The sequence below is a fragment of the Sinocyclocheilus grahami genome, unplaced genomic scaffold, assembly GCF_001515645.1.
Source record: "Sinocyclocheilus grahami isolate Dianchi unplaced genomic scaffold, SAMN03320097.WGS_v1.1 scaffold154.1, whole genome shotgun sequence".
NCBI lineage: Eukaryota > Metazoa > Chordata > Actinopteri > Cypriniformes > Cyprinidae > Sinocyclocheilus > Sinocyclocheilus grahami.
Window position 1 is genome coordinate 605,059 of NW_015505333.1, and position 10,595 is coordinate 615,653.

The window sequence follows — 10,595 nt, forward strand, 5'->3', positions numbered from 1 at the left end:
GTTGGAGATCTTGATTATGAGGTGGTTCGCACAGATAGGAGGTCGCACGTCAAATTTACCACCTCAACCTCCTGAAAAAATGGAGCGAGACGGAGTCAGTGATGCTGGCGATGGTAGTGAGTGGAGAAGATGATCTCGGGCCAGAGGTGAGCACTAAATCTCAATCTCTCGCTCTGGCCCCAGGAGGGGATCATCTCTCGCCCTCCCAGCTCACTGATGTGGCCAAGTTGCAGGCAGAGTTTGCCGATGTGTTCTCGCCCCTCCCTGGTCGAACGAATCTCATTCAGCACTATATTGAGACCGAGCCAGGCGTAGTAGTACGCAGTCGGCCATATCGTTTGCCTGAACACAAGAAAAAAGTGGTTCAGACCGAGTTAGAGGCAATGCTCGAAATGGGGGTAATAGAAGAATCCAACAGTGACTGGGCGAGCCCGATAGTTTTGGTTCCTAGTTTTCGGTTCTGTGTGGATTACCGCAAAGTAAATGCTGTGTCGAAATTCGACGCGTATCCAATGCCGCGGATTGATGAATTGCTGGACCGGCTGGGCACAGCTCATTTTTATTTGACACTGGATTTAACAAAAGGATATTGGCAGATCCCCTTATCGCCGGTATCTAAGGAAAAAACAGCCTTCACAACATCGTTTGGATTACACCAATTCGTTACGCTTCCATTCGGGGCGCCGGCCACTTTTCAGCGTCTGAAGAATCCAACAGTGATTGGGCGAGCCCGATAGTTTTAGTTCTTAAAACGTACGGCTCTGTTCGGGTCTGTGTGGATTACCGCAAAGTAAATGCTGTGTCGAAATTCGACGCGTATCCAATTCGATTGACGAATTGCTGGACCGGCTGGGCACAGCTCATTTTTATTTGACACTGGATTTAACAAAAGGATATTGGCAGATCCCCTTATCGCCGGTATCTAAGGAAAAAACAGCCTTCACAACATCGTTTGGATTACACCAATTCGTTACGCTTCCATTCGGGGCGCCGGCCACTTTTCAGCGTCTCATGGACCGTATTCTTCGGCCCCATGCGGCATATGCCACTGCCTATTTAGATGACATCATCATTTATAGCAATGACTGGCAGCGTCATATGGAGCATTTGAGGGCTGTTCTGAGAGCGCTGAGAGTGGCCGGACTCACGGCCAACCCGAAGAAGTGTGCGGTTGGGCGTGTGGAGGTCAGGTATCTGGGCTTCCACTTGGGTCACGGGCAGGTGCGTCCCCAAATTAATAAGACGGCAGCGGTTGCAACTTGCCCGAGACCTAAGACCAAAAAGGAGACAGTTCCTAGGGCTGGCAGGATATTATAGAAGGTTTGTGCCTAATTAATCGGACCTCACCAGCCCTCTGACTGATCTCACTAAAAAGGAAGCACCAGATCCGGTCCAGTGGACGGAGCTGTGTCAGCAGGCTTTTACCCAAGTAAAGGCTGCTCTGTGTGGCGGGCCGCTCTTACATTCTCCTGACTTTTCTCTCCCCTTCTTGTTGCAGACTGACGCATCGGACAGAAGGCTGGGTGCAGTCCTGTCCCAGGAGATAGAGGGAGAGGAGTGGCCGGTGCTGTACATTAGTCGCAAGCTTTCGAAGAGAGAGACTAATGGCGCTTTTCCACTGCGTGGTACGACTCGGCTCGGCACGGCTCAGTACAGCACAGCACCATAGAGAAGGAGCATTTGGCCACCAGGTGGGCTGTCCTCACCCTCCGATATTATCTCTTGGGACGGGAATTCACTCTCTGTTCGGACCACGGCCCTCTGCAGTGGCTCCACCGCATGAAGGATACCAACGTGCGGATCACTCGTTGGTATCTAGCATTACAGCCTTTTAAGTTCCAGGTGGTCCACAGATGTGGCTCCACGGCCTGAGTCGGGCGGTGGGGGTATGTGGCGAGGGGGGCGTGGTTCAGCAAGGTCTGCAGCGGGAGAGAGAGACCGACTGCTGACTGGGGAGAGACTGTGCCTGCTCTGGAGAGCCCTGTGATTGTGCATGTGCAATTGTGCTATATTGAGCGCTGGAAGCATGACGTTCTGTTTACTTTCTTTGAAGCTGAATAAAAACCCCAGCAGCAGTCAAGCCGACCCCGTACTCTTCCTTCTCAAGTCATTGACATTGTAACAGTCACATAATGTGATGAGCTGCTCAATTCATTTAGCTAATTCAATTATTTTAGTGTTATATATGTAACCCTCTTCGTCAGTGTGCTCCCCCAAATGTCTCTGCGTTGTGTTGAGGTGAGGAGTAAATGAGGAGGACACCAAAATCGTTGAGTCAAACAGAGCAGCTTTCTTTTATTAGGCTCCTTTCTCCACACAGTCACTCTCACAGCATGACAGGAGGGCAACAGCCTTTCACAAAGGAAATAGAACTGTGTTCATTTCAAATAACCTCAAAATTACAATACATTACGCATTATAAAAGGAAATAATGAAGTTGAGACTGCAGCTAACTTAATAGTAAGCTCGTCGGTCACAACTTACTAAAACACAGGAAAGATAAACTACAGCATATGACAGACAAAGATAAACGCTGGATGTAATCAAATTAAGGCGAATTAGACCATAAAATACACAAATAGACCTTAAACATAACATAATATACATGAAAATTATGCTCAGCCACATGGAACATAGGAAACGTGCAATAATATCAGAAATACAAAACAATCTATCAAAAATAATGTCTGATACACATTATCCAACCTATCATCAACAATATATTTCTTCTAATAGCATGGATGGCTAATATAATTAGATCAATTTAATAGATGTAGTGGAGCAAACTGATAAATCCGCCTTACCTTTCACAAAGGAAATAGAACTGTGAGTGAAAAGAAGGGCTCACTTCTCTAATGAGAACACAACGCACAGCTCCCCCCAAAGGCCAGGAGAACACATTACATCTTCCCTACATATATTTACTGCTGCTCATTTCAAAGCATATTTTAACAAATGTAGACATAAAAATAATGTCAAATTAATTACATTGATAATGAAATGTATTTTGAAACTATTTTGCATACCTGTAACTAAAACAAGATGTTTATATCATATGTTGGTCCTATTTTAAGGTTATTTTATCTTTTTTGTAGTAAGGATAAAATGAGCAGAGGCGATAACACATAACTGATGTGGTGATGCGATGAATGAACTAACTCATCTGTTATGCATTGAAGAGATAACACATAACATGTATATTGTATTACAGTAACTTAGTCCATTGTGTAAACGGCAAGCCGTTTTAGCTTAAAATATTCCAAGCGTTACTCGTCGTAATTGCATTTTTACAAGTAACAATTCAATTAGAGAGCTCTACAATTAAATTCTTACTAGTAACAATGCCAATCAGAGAGCTCTCTAAATCTATTTTAACTAGTTGTAAATACAATAAGAGAGCTCTCTAATTTAATTAGAGAGCTCTGCAATTGCATTCTTACTAGTAAGAACTGAATTAGAGAGGTCTCTAATTCAGTTCTTACTAGTAACAATTATGATTGTAGAGCTCTCTAATTGAATTGTTACTAGTAAAAATGCAATTACGACGAGTAACACTGGGATTATTTTAAGATAAACGGCTTGCCATAATAGTGCAGTGAAGAGATAACACATGACAGGTGCCTGTTGCACTGCATTGCATACAAGAACTAACTGAAAAGAAAAACATTGAAGAGAAAAAATCATATATGCTGTTGCATAGCAATAAATGCTAAGAACTAACTGTTTCATTGTTTTGCATACAATAATTAACTTATTGCGTTGTGCATAAAATAAATTAAAGTGATAAAGGTGATAATGGTTTGATCAGAGTGATCAATTTTTTTTTTCACTGAGCATTGTATTGTTTGTTTGTTTACAGTTTTATTGCACAATATACACATTTTTGCAATGTTATTGCACTACGTGCATGTTTAACCTCCGGTGTGAGGTAGTTTTTTATTTTTATTCAGTTTGCAGATTTTCAAGTTGTGAAAAATCAATCTAAAAATGTATTTCTGGTTAAACCATATACTTGAAAAGGTAGAATTTTTATATGTTGCAAAAGAGTTGTAAAATGTAATGATCACAGTTATGTGCTTTTGAAATATGTTGTGGCAAAGCATATAAAATGCAAAACTGTATTACTTCTGAAAACGGTTTTTGTTTTATCTTCCCAGAAAAGTAATAATTTTGATATATGTTGTGGAAAAGCAAATAAACAGGAAAAAACTGTTATTTAGCAAAAAAAACCTGACAAAATGTTGTTGTTTTTTCAACTGAGAAATAAACACCCAATGTAACATATATGTAACATAAAAAATTATCATAAACGCCCAATGTCACATATATGTCACATTACAGATCTTCCACAAGGAGATGTTGTATTTCAAAAACAACTGCAGAAACATGTTATAAGTGGTCCATTTGGTCTGTTTTATATCCCCCATAATTTTCCTATAAGGAGAAATTGGTCCGGGCTCTTATGGTTTAATTGCAAAAATTGTGGTGGAAACCATCCAGCAAAGCGTGATCAATGCAAGGCTTTCTGACAACGTCACCATTGTAAAAAGTTGAATTATTTCAAGTCCCAGTGCAGATCTGCATCAAAAGTCAATTTCAAATCCATCAATCAGATCACTGATGCAAACACAGACAGCAGCGAGGAGTCATTTCATATCAACGGGCTGTGTCTTGCTGCCAGTGAAATTGACGCAGTCAATCACCACAGTGCGATTAACGAGCAAGAAATACATTGTAGCGTGACAGTAAATGGCAAGCCCCAGAATAGCGTACGCTGCTTGCGTTCAGTGGTTATTCTCCAAAAGGGCGCTACGGTGATGCGGAGAGTCACAGAGACGAATTGTTGAATAAAGTCATTATTTTTGTTTTCTTCGTGCACATAAAGTATTCTTGTCACTTCATAACGTTACGGTTGAACCACTGATGGCAGATGGACTATTCTGACGATGTCTTTCATACTTTTCTGGACCTTGACGGTGTAATTTACTTTGCAGTCAATGTGACAGTCACAAGCCTCCTGGTTTTCATCCAAAATATCTTATATTGTGTTCCGAAGACGAACGAAGCTTTCACAGGTTTGGAACGACATGGGGGTAAGTGATTAATTACAAAATTTTCATTTTGGGGTAGAGAATCCCTTTAAGAAATGGGTAAGATGTGTTTAAGGAAGCTATGTTCATATGTGGTCTTTCCTGTGTTGGATTGCCCCCTGCTGGTTAAATAAGTTTGATATACAAGTTTTGAGTGATGCTAGCTCTACATGAGAGCTAGTAAACATGTTGTTCTCCAATATACAATAGTCTCGGTCTCCATAATAAACTACACTAATTAAACACGTTAAGTGGTTGAAGGGGGTCTTTAACAGTTATTATATCAAAATTATTATCCTACATACATAGGGAGAACATGCAAACTCCACACAGTAAGGTCTCCTGGCTCCGGGACTCCAACTGGGGACCTTCTTGCTGTGAGACAACAGTGCTACCCACTGAGCTGTCATGCTGCCCTTGTTATTGTCAAAAGTTCAATAATGCTTCATACCTATATTTACCAGCAGAGGGCAGTGCCACTGAATTTTTCTCCAACAAAACATGCCTTTAACTCCTGTGTCCAAAGGGAAGAAAAATAAAGTGGACAAAGGCTTTATACGTTTTATTGCCTGCCATTTTAACCCATATACATGCATTTTGAACATTACACACGTGTGTGTTGTTTGTTTTCAGCAAATCACAAAAATGTCAGAGCAAATTTAACAATGTCCACATTAAGAAAGTTGAAGCACTCACTCAAGACATCTGAATCTAATTTCTCTGAGCAAAACACCTGGAAACGTCTTCACAGAATAATCAGTACCTCAGGTCAATTTAATCTTTTTTCCAAGATGAAAATAGTGGTAGGGCCAATCGATAAGCAATCATTATCAAGAGTTTTCATACCTATATTTACCAGCAGAGGGCAGTGCCACTGAATTTTTCTCCAACAAAACATGCCTTTAACTCCTGTGTCCAAAGGGAAGAAAAATAAAGTGGACAAAGGCTTTATACGTTTTATTGCCTGCCATTTTAACCCATATACATGCATTTTGAACATTACACACGTGTGTGTTGTTTGTTTTCAGCAAATCACAAAAATGTCAGAGCAAATTTAACAATGTCCACATTAAGAAAGTTGAAGCACTCACTCAAGACATCTGAATCTAATTTCTCTGAGCAAAACACCTGGAAACGTCTTCACAGAATAATCAGTACCTCAGGTCAATTGAATCTTTTTTCCAAGATGAAAATAGTGGTAGGGCCAATCGATAAGCAATCATTATCAAGAGTTTATACACTATCAAATAAACATCTGTGCATAAATCTATTAATTCCTGCAAAGTAAACCTATTTACCTGTAACCTTTGTGACAAATGTAAAGTGTATGTTCACGTTTATGTTGCTAACTTTTATTTTATAAAAAAAAATACTTGGAAAAACGGACACCTCATAAATTGTAATGTTTAGGTTAATGTTGAAGAGTGTTGAGGATGAGGACTTTAAGCTTGATGTAGGTGTTCCCTCAAACAATGAGTCTGCCATCTTCTGGTTGTTACAACACAATGTTTCAAAACACCCAGGGCAGGGCCAGTTGTTTAAAAAACTTAATCTGGATTAGAATGATCTAGATTTGCAAATCCAGAAACAGGTTCTCCATTTTACTTTTCTGCTGGTTTTAAAAGCAAAATTGTATTGGATCACAATGATCTAGATACACACTTTTTCATATTTCCAAATCTGAATTACTAGTGCTCTATGGAGTCCCTAAATGGACATGGTGATGGAAAGTGCACTTTTTAAAATCTATCTTTCTATTGATCGGTCGGTCACTCAGTCGATCGATCGACTGATATCTATTGAATCTTTAAGTATGCTCTGCTTTGCTGTTCTTGTTGTAATGCAACTTCAAAAGAACTTAAGAAGTTAATAACTTGGAATATGCACAAGATGTATGGGCCACTTTTTTGATGCATTTATGGTGCTTTTGCAGCCTTTTATGCTGAACTATCTCTTAAAAAGTACACATCTGAATGTGTACAGTACATCTGCCTGAGTGCAGGCATGTTTGCGTGAAATCACAGACTCGCATCTTGGTAAAACTGTATTTGTTGAAGTTGAACATCTCAAATCTAGTGACTTTCTGTTGCACTTATCCAAGTGGATAACTGGAAATTTCAACTTTCCTAGTTGAATAGAACACTTCACAGCACATGGACACAACTCAGTAACATCCTCACACACAAATCTATGCTTGTATTTCATCTGCTAATTAATGATTCGCTTTCCGTTGAATCTTCAGAGATGCACCACGACTGACTGAGCAGATGCTCCACCAGATGCTCTTTGTGCAGCTTCAGGTACACTCATTCCCCTCAGTATCTATCATTATCATCTATCGTGACTACTGCAGTAACATAATAAGGTCAGAGAGTTGACATCACAGATATGTGTATTTTTGTTTGTTTGTTTGTTTGTTTTTATGGTAAATACCTGCACCCTCTTTTCCCCCGAAAGTATCTGTGAAAGGTCACACTTAAAAATTTAGTAATTTCTTTTGTTTTAAAGAAATATCAAATATAATATCAAATATATAATATCAAAGCAAGTGTTTTTCCCCCCCTCAAGGAAAACATGTCACAAAAAGAAGTTTAAGTTTTAAATGATAAATCAATGGATACTGTTCTACATAATAAACTGACTTCATACATCACATAAAAGTCACCTTGAGACCTGTTGGTTAAAAATGTTGGTCGTAAATGGCTAATAAAAGTGACATTATTTCTGAGAAAAACTCAAACATCATTTGTTTCAGGATGCCACTTAGTTTAATATGTTGTATCTAAATGGAATGAAATTCAAACATTTTTACGCACACTTTTGGAGCCACTTTATACTGAATACAAATGTTCAGAACCACAAAAGAAAACAAGCAATAATTATTTCCCTTTTGTTTGTGCTTCTTTATTTTTCTGGTCCCTCACATAATATTTATTGAATAAACACTTTATCTGCAGTAAAGTTGTAAACGCAGAGTGTTTGACAAGAACATTTTTGTAAAGGTTAATGCTCTGTGTTTTGAATGTGCTCAAGATTCTAAAAGTGCTTTTATATCATGTATTGCTAAAGCAACTGGCATTAAATTATCAGAGGAAATATAGACACTGACAGAAAAACGGGGGCTGTACAGGGGCTTTCATTAGTGCTCATAATACACATAGATTTCACATACAGGATATATCTTTTCAGTTAGATGATGAAATGCATATATTAATGTTTTCGAGTGCCATCAACACTTGAAAAACAAAACAGAGTAAAACAAAACACCAATCGACACCCCGAACCCCACCCTGTCACAAAAAATAGCTTTTAGAAATGATCACATTTAGGACTTATTCACTGTGCTTCAATAAGGTTGAACCTGATGAAAAGATCTCAATCACATTTAATATGAAGGTAGTTTATATCATCAGACATGCATTATGCACTTTACTCTTGTTATACCAGGTTACATCGCTGGCAAGCCAGTTAACTAAGAATGTCCTTCGTCCCGAATTGTTTTCCGATTTGCAATAGGCTTTTGTGATGCTATAGTATATGGAATTTGGAAGAGCGGATAGTGTCGCCTCTTCAGCTGTGCCCAGGCCTCTTCCTTCTTTGGATGAGAATCCCGTACAATGCAGAACCAGTTCAAGACTTTTATGTCTGCATTTTCGACACCGTACTATTAAAGACACAGCCTGATGTAAAAATTACCACATTGATGATTTGGTCTGTCTTGAATTCAATAAAAAGTCAACAGAAAGCAGTAAAGAGAGCATGTGTGAGAATCGTGGGACGCCCTCCCTGCTTCATGTGTCAGCTCTTATAGTCTTGTACACAGAATCACTACAGGAGCCAGAACAAACAGGTGAAGGGAGATGGTCGACGGTTTGGATGCACACTAAAGATTACCTGATTAAGACTGAGAGGGATGGAGAGTTAAAGGGAAAGTTCACCCAAAAATGAAAGTTCTGTCAACATTTGCTCACTCTTGCGATTCTGTTTAACACACACACAAAAAAAGAAATATAAGAATCATAGAGGTGCAAAAGCACCATCATGAAGGTGGTCCATATGAATAGTGCTCTTTTCCAAGTCTTATGAATGCATTCATTAGATTTGAGTGAGAAAATGGCTGAAATTTACAGTTTTACATTCACCCTGGGTCAGTTTGCCATGTCATTGTAAGAACTAATGATATTTGATTTACGAACAAATTGTTCGAGTCTTTTCAAACAGCTTATCACATCAGCTGATTCAGTTCATAAAAATTGGTCCGAATTAATCATTCACGTTCAACTTGTGGTAATGACTCTGAAACTCAACAGTTATCATATGATATTATAAGACCTCCCTCATAAGACTTGGAATATACCTCACAAGTCATACGGACACCTTTTTTAAAGATTTTTGGTTGCATGGACAAGTGCAGCCAGTACAATTGTTTTATAATTTTTCTCTTTGTGTTCCCTGAAAACAATAAAGTCATATGGGTTCAAATCAGGGCCGTCCTTTAGCTGATGCGGGGCCCGGTGCGAGGTAGGGAGCGGGGCCCCCTTGGTCCATTCGCAATCGCGTTCTTGGGGGGGAGTTCCGTTCGCCGCGGGGCCCCCACAAGTGCGGAGCCCGGTGCGACTGCACCAGTTGCACCCCCCTAAGGATGACCCTGGTTAAAATGACAGGACAATAAGTAAACGATGACAGAAGTTTCATTTTTTGTGCGTACTGTTCCTTTAAGGTGAGGGACTTATGTACATTTTCGAGAAGTCAGTTATACGTTGAGTGATGCGATCGTGGATCCAGCCTCCTACATCACACTGCACTTGGCCTTCAGCTTGTCTGCACGTCTCTGCTTGCTGGAGCGCATGTTCAGACTCATATCACGCTTCTTATCCAGATTCAGGAGCTCTTGAAAAAGCTCCTTCACGTTGGTGTTGGTCTTGGCTGATGTTTCCATGAATGCGCATTTCCAGATGTTTGCCTGAGCTTCCCCCTCCTTGGTCTCCACCTCGCGCTGGGTCTCGTCACTCTTGTTGCCAACAAGCATGATGGGGATGTTCTCCACGTTACCTTTGATGGCCAGCACTTGCTGGTAGATGGGCTTCAGCTCCTCCAGTGACTGCCTGCTGGTGATGGAGTAGACCAGGATGAAGGCATGGCCCTTGGAGATGGACAGACGCTGCATAGCAGGGAACTGGTGGCTGCCAGTGGTGTCGGTGATCTCCAGAGTGCATACGCTCTTGTCGCAGCTGATGACCTGCCGGTACGTGTCCTCCACTGTCGGGATGTAGGTGTCCCTGAAGGTGCCTTTAACGAAGCGCAGAACCAGGGAGCTCTTGCCCACTCCCCCTGCTCCAAACACCACCACCCGGTAATCGTTGCTCTGCTCTGGCATGCTTCTTGGGTTTGTCGGGGTATGTGGTGGTTAAGACTCAATTATTCCCTGAGATCTGAAAAAGGAAAAATGTTTCATTTGGTACACATGCACATTAAGACAGTGCATCCAATATATATATATATATA

General features: G+C 40.4%; 1 protein-coding gene across 1 annotated transcript in view; it reads right to left on the minus strand.

Annotated features, from left to right (window-relative positions):
- Nucleotides 1-7,850: 7,850 nt before the first annotated feature.
- The window catches only part of LOC107592551 (GTP-binding protein Di-Ras1-like), an 8,972-nt gene continuing 6,227 nt past the window's right edge, over nucleotides 7,851-10,595 (minus strand). Inside the window, exon 2 of the mRNA XM_016282083.1 lies at nucleotides 7,851-10,522. Within this exon, the coding sequence (XP_016137569.1) occupies nucleotides 9,880-10,467 (588 nt within the window). The 5' untranslated portion in view covers nucleotides 10,468-10,522 and the 3' untranslated portion in view covers nucleotides 7,851-9,879. The remainder of the gene's footprint in view (nucleotides 10,523-10,595) is intronic.